The sequence below is a fragment of the Carassius carassius genome, chromosome 5, assembly GCF_963082965.1.
Source record: "Carassius carassius chromosome 5, fCarCar2.1, whole genome shotgun sequence".
In the NCBI taxonomy this organism is placed as follows: Eukaryota; Metazoa; Chordata; class Actinopteri; order Cypriniformes; family Cyprinidae; genus Carassius; species Carassius carassius.
The window spans coordinates 13,392,871-13,414,692 of NC_081759.1; the positions used below are offsets into that span (position 1 = coordinate 13,392,871).

The 21,822-nt window shown below is 39.2% G+C and overlaps 1 protein-coding gene across 1 annotated transcript in view; it reads left to right on the forward strand.

Moving 5' to 3' along the window:
- LOC132140801 (atrial natriuretic peptide receptor 2-like) overlaps positions 1 to 21,822 on the forward strand; it is a 90,668-nt gene that overhangs the window by 4,622 nt on the left and 64,224 nt on the right. Inside the window, exons 2-5 of the mRNA XM_059549786.1 lie at positions 12,908 to 13,095; positions 18,803 to 18,916; positions 20,174 to 20,309; positions 21,399 to 21,493. Coding sequence (XP_059405769.1) covers positions 12,908 to 13,095; positions 18,803 to 18,916; positions 20,174 to 20,309; positions 21,399 to 21,493 — 533 coding nt within the window. The remainder of the gene's footprint in view (positions 1 to 12,907; positions 13,096 to 18,802; positions 18,917 to 20,173; positions 20,310 to 21,398; positions 21,494 to 21,822) is intronic.

The window sequence follows — 21,822 nt, forward strand, 5'->3', positions numbered from 1 at the left end:
AATACACAGCCTGCTTTTACAGTTCTATAATTGTAAATGCCACCTGGGCATTAGAATAGATGTCATGGTTATTTAAATGATAAATACATTTGTACATAATAATACATAATGTTAAATTTTAACACAAAATTAAAATGAGTTTAAGAAAAATGTATAGGTTTCAATATTCATACTACGTTTATATGACTCATAAAGCCATGCCATTCGGTTCTATTTATGTAATGAATCATAATGCGATCGTATTATTTAACGCGCTATTATTATGTTTGAGATATCAACTGGTCGATAATGTTTGTATAACTGTAAGTAACAACTGGTAAAATGTACGCCTATGTCATAAAAAACATTGATACTTTTACACTTAAATATTCTCTTCTCAGCCATGTTTACAGTCCGTGAGCGAAATATCCTCCCATCTGTTGTCTGATTGGTCTTTCGCAAGGATTCCTGGGTAGTTGAAGTGCGTGGAGCCTGCTTCTATGCGGGCTTCGCGGAAGACCGCTTCAAGGGTACAAAGGGGGCGCTGCTGAGCACACTTCGGAGCGTTAAAATGCTGAATGGGACGGCCTACGGACTCGTAGACTCGGCGAGCACGCGCATTTCAAGTCCACGAGACCGAAAGTCCACATGAAGTGCGCGATTTGGGACAGGGCCTTTGACGTCACAAGCCAAAATCCCAGATTTTGCTGTCTACACGATAACACTGCAAACCTGAGTTTTTGAAAATCTTCACCCTGATAGAAGTTTTCAAAAATGTTCAGTTTCAGTGACCTGGTGCTGCGTTTGAATGTTGACAAATGGACAAACTACGTAGAAAAAGCTGTGGTTTTAAAAATACCCGCATTCATGTGGACAGGGCCTTAGTCTAAATAAGTCAGATCAATGACTTTAGTAGCGGAATCCACACTGTCATGGCAACACAAATCCATGTCTCCTAGTGTCTCCTTTGAACATGTAAGCCAAAGGAAATCCCCACACTACTTGAAGATTTAAACAAAGATGTAATTGGTCTAAAAGCATATAAAGCTTAAAGGGTTAGTTCACCCAAAAATGAAAATTAGGCTGCGTTTTACTCACCGCCAAAGCATTCTAGGTGTATATGACTTTCTTCTTTCAGATGAATCCAGTCTGAGCTATATAAAAAATGGTCTTTGATCTTTCAAGCTCTGTCATTGCAGTCAACGGGTGCTGCCTTGCTGCAGTCCAAAAGAAGTGAAATAAAAAGCAGCCCTCCATAAAAAAAGTTTATCACACGGCTCCAAGATTGAACAAAGGCCTCCCTGTAGCAACTCGAAGCGTTTTTGTAAGAAAAATATACATATTCTAAACGTAATAATCAGTTTAATCTAGCTTGCGCCACCAGCTGTACATAGAACCAGTTCTGTTTACAGCAGTTTGCGCAAGCTAGACTCAAGTGATTATTATATTTTGAATATGCATATTTTTCTTACAAAAACACGTCGATTCACTACAGGAGGCCTATGTTCACCCCCAAGCGCCATGTGAGACACTTTTTTTTTATGGAAGGGCACTTTTTATTCCACGTCTTTTGGACTAAAGCAATGCAACACCCATTGACTGCAATGATAGAGCTTGAAAAATCAAAGACAATTTTTAATATAACTCTGACTGGATTCGTCTGAAAGAAGAAAGTCATATGTGACCCTGGACCCTTGGAGGTGAGTAAAACACAGCCTAATTTTCATTTTTGGGTGTACTAACCCTTTATGCATATAAACATTCATTAATTACATTGTCATAACTATGTAATTATTAATAATAACCCCCCAAAACCAACAATAAACACAGCAGACATTTGACAAAATTGGATATTGAGTATTTTTTGGTTTTAAAATATTGGTCTTATGTAGACTTTATATATATATATAGATTCATAATCCATTTTAGATGTGTATAACCTTCAATGAGGATGATCATTTATTATTTTAATAATACAGTCTAATCCTGTTTGAACTGCTGACAATCTTAAAGTGTATTCTGAAAAGTCATGTGAAATAATTTGCAACAGCATCTCAAAATAAGAGTGCTTTACATTCAGAGACATCAGAATGTGTTTCTCCCACTATTCCTCAATGAGTTTAGTTGCTTTGACCCTGAGGTCAGATTAATTCATGTTTTTGGATGTTGTTGTCTGTGCTTGTTCAGTTTGTGAACTCACATTCCATGCATTGATGAGATAATGATCCACCCTAGGCTGTGAAGTGTCATCACAAAGCCTTTCTCCTTCCCTTTTTGTTTTTATACCTCTTTGTTGGATAGACACATAGCAATGAGACAGGAAGTGATGAGGAAATGGGATCAGAAAATGTTCTAAGCTGGATTCAAACTCTTATAACCCACATGAGCACAACAAGTCAAGTCAAGTCACCTTTATTTATATAGCGCTTTAAACAAAATACATTGCGTCAAAGCAACTGAACAACATTCATTAGGAAAACAGTGTGTCAATAATGCAAAATGATAGTTAAAGGCAGTTCATCATTGAATTCAGTGATGTCATCTCTGTTCAGTTAAATAGTGTCTGTGCATTTATTTGCCAGAGGCGACAGCGGCAAGGAACCAAAACTCCATCGGTGACAGAATGAAGAAAAAAATTGTGTTCACACTGTGAACACACACCCGGAGCAGTAGGCCTATAATTATAGGCTTATAATTAATTGTATAATAAACCTGTTTTGAAATACCTTTTTTAAAACATTTTTAACGAGGAGTAGGCTAAAAGCCTAATCTTTTATTATGCTCACAGTGCGTCAGTTATGAGGAGATGCACTATAAAGTTCGCGGGACCTGCGCAAGACTGTGCGTTAGTGCTGCAACGTGTCACAGTGTTTACATTTCGCATAATGGCGGCTTCTGCTCCTGGGAATGGAGAAAGTTGCTTTCTATCACAAAAACAGAGACCACTGTTATCAAAAGTATGGGAATACTTTAAACAGAGGCCAAATAAAATGGTCCTTTGTTCCATTTGCAAAACAGATATGGTGCACGATGGCAGCACAACTGCGATGCACGAGCACCTCAGAAGAAAACATTCTGGCGCTCTCCGGTGTTACGGTTTTACTAGTTACCGTGTTATCCTGGTTCAGGTCTCCGCTGCAGATGTGATGGAACGACCGCAGCAGATTCGGGCAATTCTAAAAGCACAAACTGATGTGATATTATTAAGTGTCTAATAAACGCAGACTTGCTCATTGCATGATTCTGATATTCTTGTAAAGATTAAAAGTTATTGGTATGATCGCCCGTAGTGGCTGAAGTAAGTAGGATAAAATAAAAAATAAAGTAAGTCTGTGATGGTGCGGGTTTCAAACATTCGTTAAAAGACGGCGCGCCGCGAGACAACAGTCACAAACCACCGAGCTACCGATCTACACCGAACTAGCTCCAGATCTCTGGATTCAAGACAGGACTCTCGGCGGCACATCGTGCAGCTGATTAATCAAGGAAATGTGATTGTGTTAACTTGTAACCTGTGTTTACCTATTATGAAAATAAACCATAGCAGAACCCTGACTACATTTTATGGTTTGTGATGCTAAAGAACATTTCATGACGTCTCAGACAACTGTAAATTTGTGGCTTCTGTGGTTTAATTATAAACGCTATCGTTAACTCATATTTGCCATAGTAAAATAATTTTCTATGCCTCTTTATTTTTGTATACTGTAAAAACTTTTAATTTATCCAAAGGATTAATTAGCTAATCAAAAAAAGAACATTAGATTAATAATTTATTTTAATAAAAATAGTCGTTAGAATAGTCGACTAAACAAAAAAATAATCGTTAGATTAGTTGACAGAAAAAAATAATCATTAGTTGCAGCTCTACTGCTCCACCTCAACTCCTCCCTAAAATCACCACATATGGAGCTTACAATACCTAGTTTTACTATGCATAACCTCATCTGCATATCATTTCCATGCAAATTCCCATGTACGTGACACCATATTTAACACAGAGACATTAAGGAAATATGAGATACGGACTAGGGGTGGGCGATATCTCGAAATGTAAAATATATTGAGATATTTTTTAAACACGATATGGATTTTGACATATCGTATATATCGATATATTGTTTATATTTAATTCTGATTCCGCCACTTTGCTTGTTTGCGTTCTCTATGCAGTGCTCGCTGCCGCTCGCTCGCCCCCCGCCTCCTTGATTTTGTTCCCCCTCCCCTCGCGTGTTGTCTCATTAAACATGGTGACGTCCACAACCAGCCCGGAGGCAACAGAACTTGTCTCAGAAAAAGGACAACTGGCTCCATTGTATGGATTAACTTCGGTTTTAAGGCATCAGACGAACAGCAGGCAGATGTCTACTGTAGGGCCCTATGATTTCTGCTATGCAGAAAATGCGGACGGAATCGTGGAATCCAGTCACAAAAACGGAATTTACAGTTTAACGTGGAATGTCACGGAATTTGTCAAATTTTGAATGAATTAATCAAAAGTAACGTTAGGTCATTGCACTCACATCAAATCACGATATGGACAAATATCAGTAAATATTAAGCCGGAAAAGTCTATTTAAATATGAATCCTGCATGTTTTGCATGTCTGTGTAAATGAATGGAGCAGAAGAACGTCTTCGTTCTTTACACACACGGAAGCGCGCGTGACACTCACGGTGATTTCAGCGTCTGTCGTCTCACTAAATGAGGATGTGAACACATGAAAACATCTCAAGAACTGCACTGAGAGTCACTTCATGAGCATCTTTAAATAATTACACATGCTAAAACACAGAATTAGGTAACAATAAACCATATGGTGAAGAAAAAATAAAACATTTCATAGGGCCCTAAACGTAATATTTGGCATATTTGTTTTTGCAGTAGTTTTTGGGGGGGTTATTGTTCCTGTAAAGATATCGAGATATATATCGTATATCGAGGTATAGCAAAATATATTGAGATATATGTTTTGTTCCATATCGCCCAGCCCTAATACGGACTATAATGCAATTTGTGCCAGTATCGGCATCAAGGATTCCGTCCCTCCCTTTTTTATCAGCGGTGTGAGGACACGCCTTCTGGGAGCAGGGCAATCTGTCACACCCCAGGACTGGTTTCATTCCCCATGTGCTCTGTGTTACCTAGTTTTGTCTCCCCTTGATTGTCAGAATCAGAATGAGCTTTATTGCCAGGTATGTTTACATAAAGGAGGAATTTGTTATCGTGACAGAAGCTTCCGCAGTGCAACAAAATGACAGCGACAGAACAAAAACACAGATAATAAAAGAATAATAAATAAAACAAGTAAGTAAGGAATAACAATATACAAATTGACAATTGTATGTGCAGGTATATTACAAAAGACAGTTTTGTATGTTCAAATATATTATGTGCAAATTTAAAGTGTAGACTAAGTATGTGTGTTAGATAAATAAGTGTATGAATGTGTAAATAGTGTTGTGTGTTCCACAGTTATTGTCAAATTTTCATGAGATGGATTGCCTGGGGGAAGAAACTGTTCCTGTGTCTGGCCGTTCTGGTGCTCAGAGCTCTGTAGCGTCGACCAGACAACAACAGTTCAAAGAGGGAGTGTGCTGGATGTGAGGGGTCCAGAGTTATTTTACTAGCCCGTTTGCTCACTCTGGATGAGTACAGTTCTTGGAGAGAAGGGAGGGTTGTACCAATGATTCGCTCAGCATTCCAGACAACCCTCTGTAGTCTTCTGAGGTCAGATCTGGTAGCTGAGCTGAACCAGACAGTTACTGAAATGCAGAGGACGGATTCAATGATGGCGGAGTAGAACTGTTTCAGCAGCTCCTGTGGCAGGTTGAATTTCCTCAACTGACAAAGGAAGTACAACCTCTAATGGGCCTTTTCATAGGAGTCAATGTGAGTGTCCCACTTTAGGTCCTGAGAGATGGTTGTATCCAAGAACCTGAATGACTCCACTGCAGTCACAGTGCTGTCCATGATGATGAGAGGGGGGAGAGCAGTGGGGTTTCTCCTGAATTCCACGGTCATCTCCACTGTTTTGAGTGTGTTGAGCTCCAGGTTTTTGAGACTGCACCAGACAGCTCTTTAACCTCCTGTCTGTAAGCAGACTTGTCACCATCCTGGATGAGGAGTGCTGTCGTTGGTGTACAGGGAGAAGAGCAGTGTGGGAGAGAACGCAGCCCTGAGGAGCTCCAGTGCTGATTGTACAGGTGCTGGATGTGTATTTTCCCAGCCTCACTAGGTGCTGCCTGTCTGTCAGGAAGCTGTTGACAGACGGAGGTGGGCACAGAGAGCTGAGTTTGTTTGGGCAGAAGGAGGGTTGGAATGATCGTGTTAAAGGCTGAACTGAAGTCCACAAACAGGATCCTCACATAAGTCTCTGGTCTGTCTAGATGTTGGAGAACATAATGCAGTCCAGTGATGACTGCATTGTCTACAGACCAGTTTGCTCTGTAGGCAAACTGAAGAGGATCCATTAAAGGTCCAGTAATGTCCTACAGGTGGGCCAGCATCAGTTTTTCAAATGACTTCATGACCACAGACATTAGAGCCACAGGCCTGTATATATTAAGTCCTGTAATTTTGAATTTCTTTGGGATGGGGATGATGGTGGAACATTTGAAGCATGAAGGGACTTTGCACAGTTCCAGTGATCTGTTGAAGTTCTGTGTGAAGATGGGGGCCAGCTGGTCAGCACAGGATTTCAGACCTCATCTTCACTGATCTGAATTGCAGGTGTGGGGGAGAGGGGGGTTTCAAGAGGTGTGAATGGTTGTGTGGAGAGGTGTTCAGGGCGGGTGTTCTCATTCAGATAATCTGCCCTCTGTTGATTCTCCACAGTGCTGGGGGATGGTGTTTTGTAGTTTGCGATCACTTTCAGACTTTTCCACACTGATTCTGAGTCGCTAGAAGCGAACTGAGTCCTTATTCTTTCAGAATAATTCCTCTTTGCCACTCTGATCTCCTTTTCCAGTGTATGTGGCCTGTTTATAAAAGACATTGTCTCCCTTCCTGTAAGCATCTTTTTTGGCCTGACGGAGTTGTCTTGAGTTTTATGGTGAACCATGGTTGTTATTGTTGTAATTGTTGTAGTCCTGGTAGGAATGCACACGTTTCACAGAAATTGATATAAGATGTTACAGTCTCTGTGAGCTCATCCAGATCGGTGGCAGCAACTTCAAAAGCACTCCAGTCAGTGATGTCAAAACAAGCTTGTAACAATGCTCTGCCTCATTAGTTCATCTTTTTATGGTCCTTAATACAGGTCTAGCTGATTTCAGTTTATGCCTGTAGGCCGGTATTAAGATGAACCAAACAGTGATCAGAGTTGCCCGTGGGACAGAGTGATATGCATTCTTTATTGTGGTGTAACAGTGATCCAATATATTACTGTCTCTGGTGGGACATGTGGTGTGCTGTCTTTATTTTGGCAGTTCACTGGAGAGATTTGCTTTATTAATGTCCCCAAGAAATGATTAAAACAGAGTCCGTGTGTTGTTGTTCTGTCTCTGTGATCTGATCAGCGAGTTTCTGAGCTGAGCTCACGTGCATTTGCAGAGAAATGAAAACACTCACAAGAATGAACTAGTGAAACTCCCACGACGAATAGAATAGTTTGCAGTTAATGAAGAGCAATTCTAGATCTGAACAGCACATCTTCTTTAACATTGTTACATCTATACACCACCTTTCGTTGATGTAAAAGCATGTCCCACCGCCGCGCGATTCCACCGCTGATTCTGCGCTGCGGTCCGCTCTGAACAGCTGAAAGCCCATCAGATGGCACGTGCTGTCTGGAATGGTCTCGTTTAGCCAAGTTCCCACATAGCAGCAGAGTGTGAGAATTCCTTATTTGTCTGGGAAAGCAGAAGGAGTTCGTCCATTTTGTTGGGTAGAGACCGGAGGTTCCCAGATGGATGCTAGGCAATGGCATTCGAAATCCGCGCTTTCTGAGATTCAGCTACTATGCCGCCAACTACTATGTCCTGCAAAACATCAGAATAGCAATTAGTCTCAGAAATGAGATGTATTTTCTTGCAGTTGAATCCTATAAAATCACATTAAATGCACATACAGAAATCAAGAAACAAAATAAATGTTGAATTTTATAACAATTAATTTGATTCTTGACCTTCCGCATTTGATTTCCAAAACTGGAATAGCTTTTTGATTCCAAACACTCTTACTATAAAAAATTACATTCTTGCATGCAAAAAGACCTGTATGGTAACTAGGGGGCTATGTAAAATATTTTGTCAGCTTACTAGGTTTATCATTTGTCTTTTTATTTTTCGAAAATGTCGATAATTGTCTGTTACTTGATTGTTGAAATCGACATCACGATACTTATGAGATGTCGTCAATATATGATAATATGTCATATCACCCGTAGGGCTGGGTATCAACTCAGATGTCCTGATTCGATTTGATTTCGATTAGCAAGCTCTCGTTTCATTTCGATTCGACTCAATTTTTTTATTACATTCAGTGAATTCACCTAAAGGATTATTAGGAACACCATTCTTATACTGTGTTTGACCCCCTTTCGCCTTCAGAACTGCCTTAATTCTACGTGGCATTGCTTCAACAACACTCAAAGAAATTACTCTTTAAACTTACTTAAGTCAATTATGGACAGTGGTTCCACACAACCAAATTGTGTTTTGATAACATTAATGGAATTTGTTGAATCTATGCAAACTCCTTGTGTTGTGACAACACAACTGAATGAGGTAGAATCTATGTGAAATAATAATGTCCAACCAAATCAATTTATTCACTTTGCTTCAACTTAAACCGGTTAAGTTAACTGAACATGTTTTGGTTTATTACAATCTAGCCAATTTTGTTTCACTCTATCAACATAAGGAGGTTTGTTTCAAATTACTCATTTCAATTATGGACAGTGGTTCCACACAATTAGTTCTAGTTACTTTAACTAAATATTTTCTATTTAAAGTTACCCCCTTCAACAAAGCATTTTTTGTGTGATTTGTCTTGTAATGAGTCAAAAGACAAGATGTCACAAATGATCAAAGTGTATTTGTTAAACAAGCAATAAATAATTACACACAGTTACAGTAAATACAGTTTAAACCACATTACAGAATTACAAAAAAATTACACAAAATAGCAGAAATATCAAACTACTCATTTTCTAATTGGCATTCATGGGTAACCAATCAAACCTTATTCCAGGAACAGGAACTGGTTCCAGAAATAACTTCTTCAGTACTCCAAATGTGTACCTGAGTTCAGGAGGGTTGCTCAAGTTCAGTCCATATACCAGTCCCAGAAACATGGTTTTGCAGACTGTAAACTGCTAGGTCCTGAAGAACTCCTGAAGAACTTCAATGATGTAGCTTCAAATAGATTCCCACGAGTCTTCTGGATCACCTCCTGATTGCTGCCAACGTCTGTATCCTAGAAGTATTTAAAAGCATGGAGAACTCAAATTCTTGTGTATTAACTTTAACAAATCATTTATTAACCTTGAACTCACCATATACTCCATACTGCTAGGGTCTTCATTTGGATACTTCAATTTCATTAGTCTGAAGATGAAAACAACAAAATTTAGCCTTTTTTTTTTTTTCCTAAAATTACATGAAAAAAAAGTCAGCCATTCATCTCCTTATGGGAAATACAGGCAAGCAGTCAAGATGGGATTCTAACAAACATTACAGTGGAAAATGGTACACACATCTGGACCCTGTACGGTAAGCAACACAACTGGAATGTTCCCAGACCCAGAAACATAGTAAGATTCATGAAAATGAATCAATCAACCTGGAGCAGGCCTCACTTACAGTAACATGATGAATCACCTCCTGCCGCGACACATCTCTAGAATCATCAAGTTGAGAAGTTAAATTCTAATGTTCAGCAATATAACTCCAACCCACTGTAGCCCCAGATCGTCGATCCTCCTGGCCGAGTGCACTCAGCACATCCAAATAAGACTTCGAGTCGGCAAGGCTTCGCTGTTGATTATCTCTCGAGGTGGGACCGGGACATTGATGTATATCGACGGACAGAAGTAAACACAAGAATATAATAGTCCCCTTATATCTCCGATTTCTATTTGCTCCACTCTTCCTCATACACGGAACTGACCATGAGTGGCATATAAACATCTCATAAACAATGTTTGAGCCAAACCCGAAGAACTTTTTTACGGTTCCACTTTCTTGCATCCAAAATTTTAAATTTCCTTCAGTAGATTCCTTCTCACGATAAAATAAGAAAAAAATAATAATAATTAGGAGAACTTCTAGCACATAACACCTGCTTGCCGCCATCTGAGCCCCTTTCACACTGGGATTCTGGAAAATACATGGGTAATGTGTCCCGGCAATTGTTCCCATGTTGCTAGATTTTGCCCCTTTTCACACTGCCAGAGATTTCCCGGATCACACACAACCACAATTTTTTTTTACCGTAAATATATTAAAACTTTATTTTTGATTTGTAATATGCATTGCTAGGAACTTAATTTGGATTGGCAATTTTCTCAGTATTTAGATTTTTTTGCAGCAAATAGTTGTAACTCGAACAAATATTGTCAAAGGAAAGCTTATTTATTCAGCTTTCATATGATGTACTGTATAAGTCAATTTCAAATAAATGTACCCTTACGACTGGTTTTGTGGTCCAGGGTCACATATGTATTCTTAATCTGATTAACATATATGTATGTTAATCTGAGTGGTTCTTAGCATGTTTCAGTACTGTTTGGGTGGTTCTTAGGTGCTTACTTACTGGTTCATGTTGAAAAAACTCTAATTCAAAATCAAGCTGCACATATCGGGTATTCATATCTGCAGGACAAACAAAGTAGGAGGTACATCCCAAACTTAAATCCAGTTGTTGAAATGCCTATCCTAGTATGTGCCATAATATTAATAATGCTACCTGATTAATCTGCTTATGAATCATAATTTAAATTATATATTTTTTAATGGCAAAAGGTTTATTCTGACAATTACATGTCAGAAATCACTGAAAGCCTTCATAAGAACATTTCTAAAAGTTGCCTCTCAAATGAATGAAAGCAGATTAAAAGCAAATGTCCAATAGCTGAATAGGAGACAGTGTTTGTGTGTGTTTATATGAAAGAGCGAGCATTAGGTTGCTCAAACGTTTGAAGAATCTATAACAGATGCGGGACGCTACACAAGCTCCAAACACACACCTAACACACAAAAATTAGACCAGAGTGTGCATGCTTCACTCTTGAAAAGACTGCAATTAAGGGAATTATATGGTCCTTTTTAAAAATCAAACTCACGGCATGTCAAATTCAGACATGTCTGAGGTGATCGAGTGAATCAATAACACATCTTTTACTTTTCTTCATTTGATATAAGCACATTTTCAAAGAGTCAAAAACAGTGACAGTGTTGTTTACCACCAGTTGTGACCATTTCGAATAAACAAAGCACCACTGAGAATCTTTTGCACACTGCACAAAACAAACAAATGATTTTGGCACAACTAACAAAAGGAACTAGTGCAAACATTCAACAAATCGCAAAAACCTAAAGCACATTTCAGAACCTCTTCATAGACTCTATTGAAACAAAATGTTCTCCAACAGTTTTCATGGGCTTTGTATCAGCCAGGCCCAGGCAGATCCTTATAAATTCTATAACACCGCTGCACATTTTCCTAACCTTTTTGTACATTTGTCTTGGAGCGCTTCCAGGAGACAGCAGGACTTCTTGGCATGCATTTGTGTACACTATGCTGGAAGAGCTGAGGATTTGGGGGCTCAGAGGCTGACTCTTTAGTTAAGGCTTTGGTCTTAAGGAAATTAAGGAACTTAAGGAAATGTCTGCTTACTGGGAATCTGGCCCCTGAGCTGGCAGAAGTAGTACCAAAAGACACTGCTAATGGAAGCCATGCCCATAGTGTAAACGCTAAGAAAAACATACACACAAATACTGTATGTAGATGATTTCACGTGTGCATCAATATGGTGGCATGCAGCAAGGTAGAGTACATCTCTGTGCTTCGATCCATTCTCTTAAGAGCTAGGAGCAACCCACAAATCATTTTCATCTGTGTATCCAGCAAATTTTAGTGCTACTTGTAAAACCAAGTATCAGTGTAAAAATTATTTGTAATTTTAACTGAAAAAGAATGCACAAATTTTACAGTAAAAACCTGTTGAATGGTATGTTAACTTTTTATATCAGGGAATTTTTTTTATATATACTTCACATTTGAAGTTATTTTGTTTAAATAATTATTTCTTAATGTATTATTTAACCAATTGTGTATATTAGGCTTTTATGTTACAACGTATGTTGTTTAATTAATGTTTATTGCATTATTTGTTTGTGTTAACATGGTGTTTTGTATTTGTGTGTATATGACACTGTACCTTCTATGTGTTAGTACTTAACTCAACTTAGGAAACATTTACTTGTGAAGAACTGTTATTTATCACGTGGCTTTCTCTACCCATGATATTATGGGGGTATTCAGTATATGTTAAAGATACGAAACCTTTTTTTTTTAAATACATATTTAAACTAAAGTTCACAAATTGTTTTGTGTATATGTTTACATTTTTACAGTATTTTGACAGAATTATTCTTGCAACAGGGTACTGTTGTTGCTAATAGTTTTGTTAATGATTACAAGAAACCCCAAACCCCTAAGTATTAAACTTTGGAGCAACTTGTCCCACACCATTTGTGTTACAGACACTGAACAGTGGCACTGAGGACAGGCATGCTAGTACCTTTTTTAAATGACATCATCAGACATTTTTTCCCTTAACTGCAATGAAATTGGCAACTCAATTATACTTACTCTGAAGAAGGGGGCCCAAAACTGTGAATGATTAAGAGTAAGAGTATATTTATGTTAAAAAAGTAAACATGTTGTTTCTAAATAAAGTTTTTTCCCCCTTCTACTACAGTTGTGTATATTTGTGGACCTCTACAGACGTTTTTCCAAATAATGAAGCTCTTTGAGGTTGAAGTTAAGAACCCCGAGGACTACGCCATCTTCTACATTGATGTGTTTGCAGAGAGTTTAAGTGGAAATGTTCTGATGCCCTGGCAGGGTTCAAAGATACAGTGGAATGACCCCATCAAGCTATTCCAGGTATAAATAATAATTCCTATAATAACAACTGAGCTTTAGCATAACAGCCCCAGTGGCATTTGTCTGCGTTTGAGATTGCTTGAGTAGCTGCTTAACAATTAAAATTGTTTTCTACCTTACATTATAATTCATGGCGAGTAATTTAGTTTTTTATGTTAATGTACTTCTTTAATGCAGAATTAAATTTGAAGGTTTTTTCAAAGTTGTTTTGACAGGTTTTATTAATTTAACTAATACTCAGCTGAAAAGACTTCCTGGTTGCTTGATTTTGAATAATCCATTAGGCTTTCATTTACTTAAATTAGTGGTTTTACGTCATTTTTCATGAGGTTGGTTAATGCAGCTGTCACGTTCGAATTAAGGACAGGAAGCAGTTGCAAGTAAATGATGCTTATTATAGAAGTATTGCCAGGCTGGGTTGATGGTGGGTGACGCAGGGACCTCGATGGCAGCACAGACTGGTGAGGAGGTGATTGAGTGCGCAGGTGGGTGATGGTGAGGGATCCGTATGATGACTGGTAATTCCAATAGCGACTGAACAAGAGCAAGACACAAACATAGCTGATCAGATGGAACACGGAGGACCTCAAACAACGATCTGACAAACAAGAGATGAAAGACAATACATTAAGTAGGCTGATGGAATGAGCTGCCGCTGATCAGATGATCAGCGGTAACACCCTCATGAAACAATCAACATGACGTAACATGAGACGAGCAGGAAACGGTGCATTCATGAACGGTGCAATCCTACACTACACTCAAACGGAGATAGGCCCGTAGCTGATATTGGTAATGTATTGTGAACGTAATCCACCACTGACAGTTGTTGGCTCCAGGAGGAAGGATTCTTGGAGACCAAACATCGCAACACCATTTCCAAATCTTAGTTGGCTCTCTCGGTTTGACCATTGCTCTGGGGATGAAACCCTGAGGACAGACTTACCATGACTTGGTAATAAAATCTAGTGTAATATGGGACCAGGGTCTCGAAGGCACCGGCAGCGGTTGAAATAACCCATCAGGGGGTTGATTGGAAGTCTTTCCAGTGGCGCAAACCGAGCAAGCCAAAACAAAACTGTGAATGTTGCGAGCCATAAGTGGCCACCAGAATCGTTGCTTGACCAAATATTTAGTACGATTTACTCCTGGATGACAAGCCACATTAGAGCAATCCCCCCACTGAATGACGTTGGACCGTAATCCCTCCGGCACAAATAATCGATTCGGTGGGCACCCGGGCGGAGCCGTTACCCCTTCTAAGGCCGTCTTGAGCTTTGAGTCGACCTCCCATGTGAGTGTGGAGACCACTAATGTCTCAGGTAAAATACACTCGGGAGTAGACGGGCGTTCGGAACGGTCAAAAATGCGCGACAAAGAATTGGGTTTGATGTTCTTGGAACCCGGGCGGTACGAGAGAGTAAAATCAAAACATCCGAAAAAAAGTGCCCACCGAGCCTGCCTGGAGTTCAACCTTTTGGCAGTACTAATTTATTCTAAATTCTTGTGGTCGGTCCATACTATAAAAGGAACATCTGATCAGCGGTAACACCCTCATGAAACAATCAACATGACGTAACATGAGACGAGCAGGAAACGGTGCATTCATGAACGGTGCAATCCTACACTACACTCAAACGGAGATAGGCCCGTAGCTGATATTGGTAATGTATTGTGAACGTAATCCACCACTGACAGTTGTTGGCTCCAGGAGGAAGGATTCTTGGAGACCAAACATCGCAACACCATTTCCAAATCTTAGTTGGCTCTCTCGGTTTGACCATTGCTCTGGGGATGAAACCCTGAGGACAGACTTACCATGACTTGGTAATAAAATCTAGTGTAATATGGGACCAGGGTCTCGAAGGCACCGGCAGCGGTTGAAATAACCCATCAGGGGGTTGATTGGAAGTCTTTCCAGTGGCGCAAACCGAGCAAGCCAAAACAAAACTGTGAATATTGCGAGCCATAAGTGGCCACCAGAATCGTTGCTTGACCAAATATTTAGTACGATTTACTCCTGGATGACAAGCCACATTAGAGCAATCCCCCCACTGAATGACGTTGGACCGTAATCCCTCCGGCACAAATAATCGATTCGGTGGGCACCCGGGCGGAGCCGTTACCCCTTCTAAGGCCGTCTTGAGCTTTGAGTCGACCTCCCATGTGAGTGTGGAGACCACTAATGTCTCAGGTAAAATACACTCGGGAGTAGACGGGCGTTCGGAACGGTCAAAAATGCGCGACAAAGAATTGGGTTTGATGTTCTTGGAACCCGGGCGGTACGAGAGAGTAAAATCAAAACATCCGAAAAAAAGTGCCCACCGAGCCTGCCTGGAGTTCAACCTTTTGGCAGTACTAATTTATTCTAAATTCTTGTGGTCGGTCCATACTATAAAAGGAACACCCGAGCCTTCTAACCAGTGGCCTAACCTTCTAATTGCGTTCGGCAGGGGATAATCGATATGAAAAAAACGCGCACGGGTGCATCTTGTCATCTGAGGGAGAACGTTGGGATAACACCGCACCTAACCCCACCTCCGACGCGTCGACCTCCACCAAAAACTGACGCAATGGATCAGGGGTGATTAGGATAGGGGCTGAAACGAAGCAGCTCTTCAGTTTGGAAAACACAGCCTCGGCTGTGTCTGACCATCTGAACGTAGTTTTGGGGGAGGTCAAGGCGGTCAGAGGTCAGGCTAGTTGACTGAAGTTGCGAATAAAACGCCGGTAGAAGTTGACGAACCCCAGAAACCTCTGTAGGGCCTTACGGGAATCTGGACTTGGCCACTCTACCACAGCCTTAACCTTTTCGGGATCCATGCGTATTCCCTAAGTCGACACGATATACCCAAGAAACGGAACAGACTGTGCATGAAAAGCGCATTTCTCCGCCTTGACAAAAAGCCCATTCTCTAGCAACCTCTGAAGCACTTGTTGAACGTGCTGCACGTGTTCCTGGGGAGAAGAGGAAAAAATCAATATGTCGTCCAGGTAGACATATATGAATTGATCGATCATATCTCGCAGCACGTCGTTGACGAATGCCTGGAAGACCGCTGGGGAGTTGGACAGCCCAAAGGGCATGACCAAGTATTCAAAGTGCCCCCTGGGGGTGTTAAAAGCGGTCTTCCATTCATCCCCCTCCCTGATACAGACCAAATGATAAGCATTACATAAGTCCAATTTCATGAAGATCGACGCTCCCTGCAACCTCTCGAAGGCTGAAGATATCAACGGCAAAGGGTAAGTATTCTTTCTGACGTTGTTCAGTCCCTGGTAATCAATACAAGGTCGCAGCGAACATCCGTATGGGCTCTCGGTGTGGGATTGGGTAGGTTACGTCGTTCTTCTCGTGTTAGTCGTGCATCTACCCTCAGTGACAGCTCAATGAGCCAGAAGGTGGTCGGAAGTGAGTGAGTGAGGTCGGAAGGTCCAGGGCGTAGATCTCCCTCTGGACGCGGTCTGCCAGCCCATGCAGGAACATGTCCCACTGCGCCTCCTCGTTCCATTGACACTCCACCGCCAGGGTGCGGAACTCGATAGAAAAATATGAAACTGATCTCTCTCCTTGACGTAATTCGGCTAGCTTCCTAGCCGCCTCTCTCCCGGCGACGACTTGATCAAAGACCCGCTTCAACTCAGCGGAGAGTGTCTGGAACAAGGCGCAGCATGGATCTTGATTCTCCCACACCACCGTTCCCCATAATGCCGCCCTCCCAGTGAGCAGTGTCAACACGAACGCCACTTTGGCTTGTTTGTTGGAGAAGGTCCTGGGTTGAAGAGAGAAGTGCATATCGCATCGTGTTAAGAAAGCTATACAGAAATTCGGCTCACCCGAGTAGGTTTCTGGAATAGGAAGGCGTGGTTCCGGCTGGGAGGGGGTCTCCGATGGTGTGGGAGGAACAGGCGGTGTGAGCGGCTCGCAGAAGCTGTAATTGCTCGGTGAGCTCGGACACCTGCGCCACCAAAACCTGAAAAGCGCGACCAGTGTCATTTAGATTCCGTTCCTGGGAGTCCATCCTTCGAGCACTGGCGCTGAGGAACTCTTCCAACGCCGATGATGGGTTACTCGCTGCTTCCATGGGTGGTCAGATCGTTCTGTCACGTTCGAATTAAGGACAGGAAGCAGTTGCAAGTAAATGATGTTTATTAGAGAAGTATTACCAGGCTGGGTTGATGGTGGGTGACGTAGGGACCTCGATGGCAACACAGACTGGTGAGGAGCTGATTGAGTGCGCAGGTGGGTGATGGTGAGGGATCCGTATGATGACTGGTAATTCCAATAGCAACCGAACAGGAACAAGACACAAACGTAGCTGAGCAGGTGGAACACAGACAAGAATCACAGAGGACCTCAAACAACAATCTGACAAACAAGAGACAAAAGACAGGGCATTAAGTAGGCTGGTGGATTGAGCTGCAGCTGCCGCTGATCAGATGAACAAGAAATGTGTTATATAAAATGTTACTTTTGGAAGAACAATTAAAAAAAATATTCAATAAATACACAATAAAACCAATAATTAAAATGAATAATGAGCGGACACAATAAAACCAAGATACTTTTAAAAATAATTAAGGGCTGTAGTCTTGGTCAATGAGGCCCCCAGTTACACATCTTTGGGGCCACCCACCTCTACCTTATCTCACTTTAACTGAAAATGAAATATGCAACAGTATATTTACTTTTATACTTGGACTCATGTTCAACAGAGGATATATACCTGTATGTGTTGTAAACATAAACATCAGCACCACCTTTTTTTATCATTTAAAATACTTTTTTTTTTTTTTTTTTTAAACCGTCTTGAAAGTTTCCATTAAAAAAGTGCCATTAAATTCACCATTTCTTGTCATGCTTTTTAAATTCAGTCTTGAATTGAATCAAACAGTTTAGGGACCATTTAGAGAGTTCTTTTAAACTTGATTTGGAGCAGTTTCTTGGGCAGTTTAATGTGCATTATACAACATCCTAATTTGATGAACAAGTTTTTTTTTTTTTTGCTTGATTGTTCTTACTAGACATTTATTGAACAGAATTTAAAACAAATGTTTTCACTAATTTAACTTGCATTTCACAGTTTAATCAATTAATATGAATATTACAGTATTTATAATAAATATTACAGTAAGTATTTTTGTCTTTAAAAATTTTTGAGAGAATATAAAAAAAATATTGTCATTTGCATTTTGAAGATGAAAAACTTGTGCCTGAAACTTGTGTTCCAGAATGACTCACTTTAACGTGGAAATGTGTCATAAAATGGTCTATAACTATGCTCTTTTTTATAAAAACAGACTACAGTTTAACTTGTGTAATAATAATTTTAGAATCAGCTGATTATGGTAAGTTCACAAAACCAGTCTGAATGATTTGTTCACTGAGTCAATGATTCAGTTTAATCACTTTCTGGAAGTGAGTGTTATCAGTGAATGATGACTTCAATTTTAGTCTGTTCTTCACATTAAGCTTAAATTATGCACAAGTCAAGAATAATGCATGACAAAACAATGTCAACATGAAAGTAAATGATGACAGAATTTACATTTGTGGTGAGTTTTTGTGAGTAAAAAAATAAAATAAAAACAGTTGTCAAAATTCTCAGTGACTTCTTGTGTGAAGGAATTTATATTTGCCTAGGGCTAATCATGCTGTTTTCTTTTCATGACTCTTAGCTATCTGTTTTTTTCTCCATCTCTCTAGTCTGTGTTTATTGTAACGTACCGGGAGCCAGACAGCCCTGAGTATACCACTTTTTGCAAAGAACTCCACAAGAGAGCAATGCAGGATTTTAATGTAAAATTGGAACCCTCATTGGTGAGTTGCTCATAAACGAGATCAGGTTTTGGCATAAATGCACAGCCATCTGTCAAATCAGATTTAATCAAAACATTTATACAGACTAGCGTAGTTCTCTTTTGGCCTTCTATCACTGCCTTGAAAATGTTGAGCATTCTGTTCAGCTCGATAGGCTTTCAGGAGCTAAACTGTGTTTCTTTTTACCGCAAGATCAGATATGACACTAAAAAGCACTTGAATCATAAGTTTGGCTTCCTCATGTCAGTCCCATTTTCCTGAATCAGCTGTACCCTTTGACAAAAGTCGGAAACAACTCCCCGAAACCCTAAAACCACATGTAGCTGCCAAATGAAAACATTCAAGAAGTGAATCCTTAAAGCCTCTGAGTACATATGAAAATGTACAATTTATGAGAAAGTAAAAAAAAAAAATCAAATTTCTGCTAGCAATAATTTTACCAATTGTATAATACCAGTCCAATCTATCATGAATTGTTTCAATATCTGCAGTTTCTCTAAAATATATTTTGAAACATTAACTATTAAACACACTTAAAATATCTAAATGTCATTGCATTAGAAACAAAATATTAAAGCAACTGGCATCTGCAAACAAATTCTAGAGCTAACTAACTTAATTTTACTGAGCTATTTTTGCAATGATTTTTAACCAGCCTCTTCCAAGGTGATTTTTAGTAGATGTATGAAATTAGTTCTCTTCAAGATAACAGTCACAGAGGAAGTTTGAATCTGTTGCTTTATAACTTGAAACATCATTGGGATTGAATTTACTTTATATTTGTTGTCTAATGCAATGGCATTAAAATTTTTAAATGTGGCTTATACTGTTTGGGATGACGGTATGTCAGACTGAACATTTGTGATAAAGTGACAGTATTTTTTATGATAAAAAATGAATAGGTAATATTTTAGCATGTATTTGAAATTACTGTTATGTTTTTATTTGGAAAAGGTAAAGTATTCAGCTTACCATGGATGTCTCAGTAGCTGGGCAAGTTGTTTGCTTTGGACAAGTCATATTTCTATGGTTTAAATGCTTTCTTATAATATAATTTGATAAATTAGGTCTGCCAGATGAATAATTAATTCAGTTAAATTTTTCATCAATGGACAGCCCTGTTAGTTTTATCTCACATCATTTCTCCTTCACTGGCATATCTTACCCTATACACTCCCCATGTCTGTACAAGATGACATGTAGTTTAAGATTTCTTGATGTTTCCCTGTAATAAATCTCTGTTTTCCTATTCCTCAGATGGATTTTATTGCCGGTTGTTTCCATGATGGTTTTGTGCTATATGCAAAAGCCCTCAGTGAAGCGTTAGCAGACGGCGTGTCTCAGAATGATGGAATCAACATAACTGTGAGAATGCAAAACCGCAGGATCTGGGGTGTGTTGAGTGTTCTTGATTTACCAATTCAAAAATATGTTTGACAGAAGCATTCAGAATATGACCCTATGATGCTTTAACATTCATATCAATAAGATGATTGTGGATTATAACATTAAATCCCTTCACAGTTTTAGGATGTAATGACAAGTAACGTTTTTAACAGCAGTGTCAAGCTGGAGTGTTTTGGCAACTCCGCTCAGATTTTTTTTTAAGTGAGTAGAGGACTTGTAAGAGCTCTTCTGAGGTTGATGTCGGTAAACTCACAGCCTCTCTTGCAGGGAGGGTAGAGTTCAGAGTCCTTGATTTAAAGCATGTCCCAACTAGCTTGTGGATGGAAAATCTGTTTCTAATAAACATCCCATCTGCTGAGCCCTCTCCCTGGAGGAAACTACACACACTGTGCCAAACACATACAGAGGAATAGGCAGAATACTAAATGCACTGCAAAAAAGTATTTTTCTTAATCAGTAGTTTTCCGTAAAATATTTAATCATACTGAAACTTTTTTAAACATACTTTTTTTTTTTTTAGTTTTTAAAAAGAAAAAACATAATTCAAGATATATTTAAAAGAGATTATCTTAATAATTAACAGGTCTTTATATATATTCTGGATTTTTAACTTTTTTTTTAATACTGATAAAAGAAAAATCATAATTGATATCTTGTAAAGAGCAATGTAACTGATATTAAACTTTCACACATCTCTTTTAGAAATTTAAACAAGGGATTCCAGTGTCTAAAAAGTCTAATCAAATTCTTTCAGCAAAAAAAGATCTGAGCCATGCTACCCACATTAATTTGATCTATATACTTTTATTGTATTGTATGCACAATTGTCTCGTTTACATTTTTATTTATAAAAATATGAAAAACAGTTTAAACATATAAAAAAGAAATCTAGTAAATGTCCTATAAAACTACTTTCTCCCAGCAATATTTTTCGCTCTCTGTGTCTTAGAATGTTTTTTTTTTTTTTGGCTAACAAAAATTAAACAATATGTGAACTTTCCACTTTAGAACTTTGAAAGCAACACTCGAAAATAAATGTTTATTTGATCCCTGGGTTTGTGTTTGTTTATCACAGGGGTGACTGGCCTTGTTAGCACAGATCGGAACAATGCCAGATTCACAGACTTTAGCCTTTGGGGAATGACTAACCTGAAAACTGGGCAATATGCAGTAAGTACAATGTCCACAAATTCAGTTTACTCATGAATACAGAACAAATGTATTCTTATTTAAACATAATGAAAAACTGCTCTGTTTTGGGAAATTCATTTAATGCTTTTTATAAGAAATTGGCTGTTAGGCATCAACCCATTTTCTCGTGTACATAATGTCGTAAACAGTTTTTTTTTCTTTAACCACAGCACAATAGTAGTTTACCTTTGGAATCAAAAGGTCTCTGAACGTTTTCAGAAACCCTGAATATGAAACTTGTAAAACTTGTGATGTCTGCTTTTGCAAGCATCAGAAGTAAAATTGTGAATGATGTAGCTTTCCTGTGG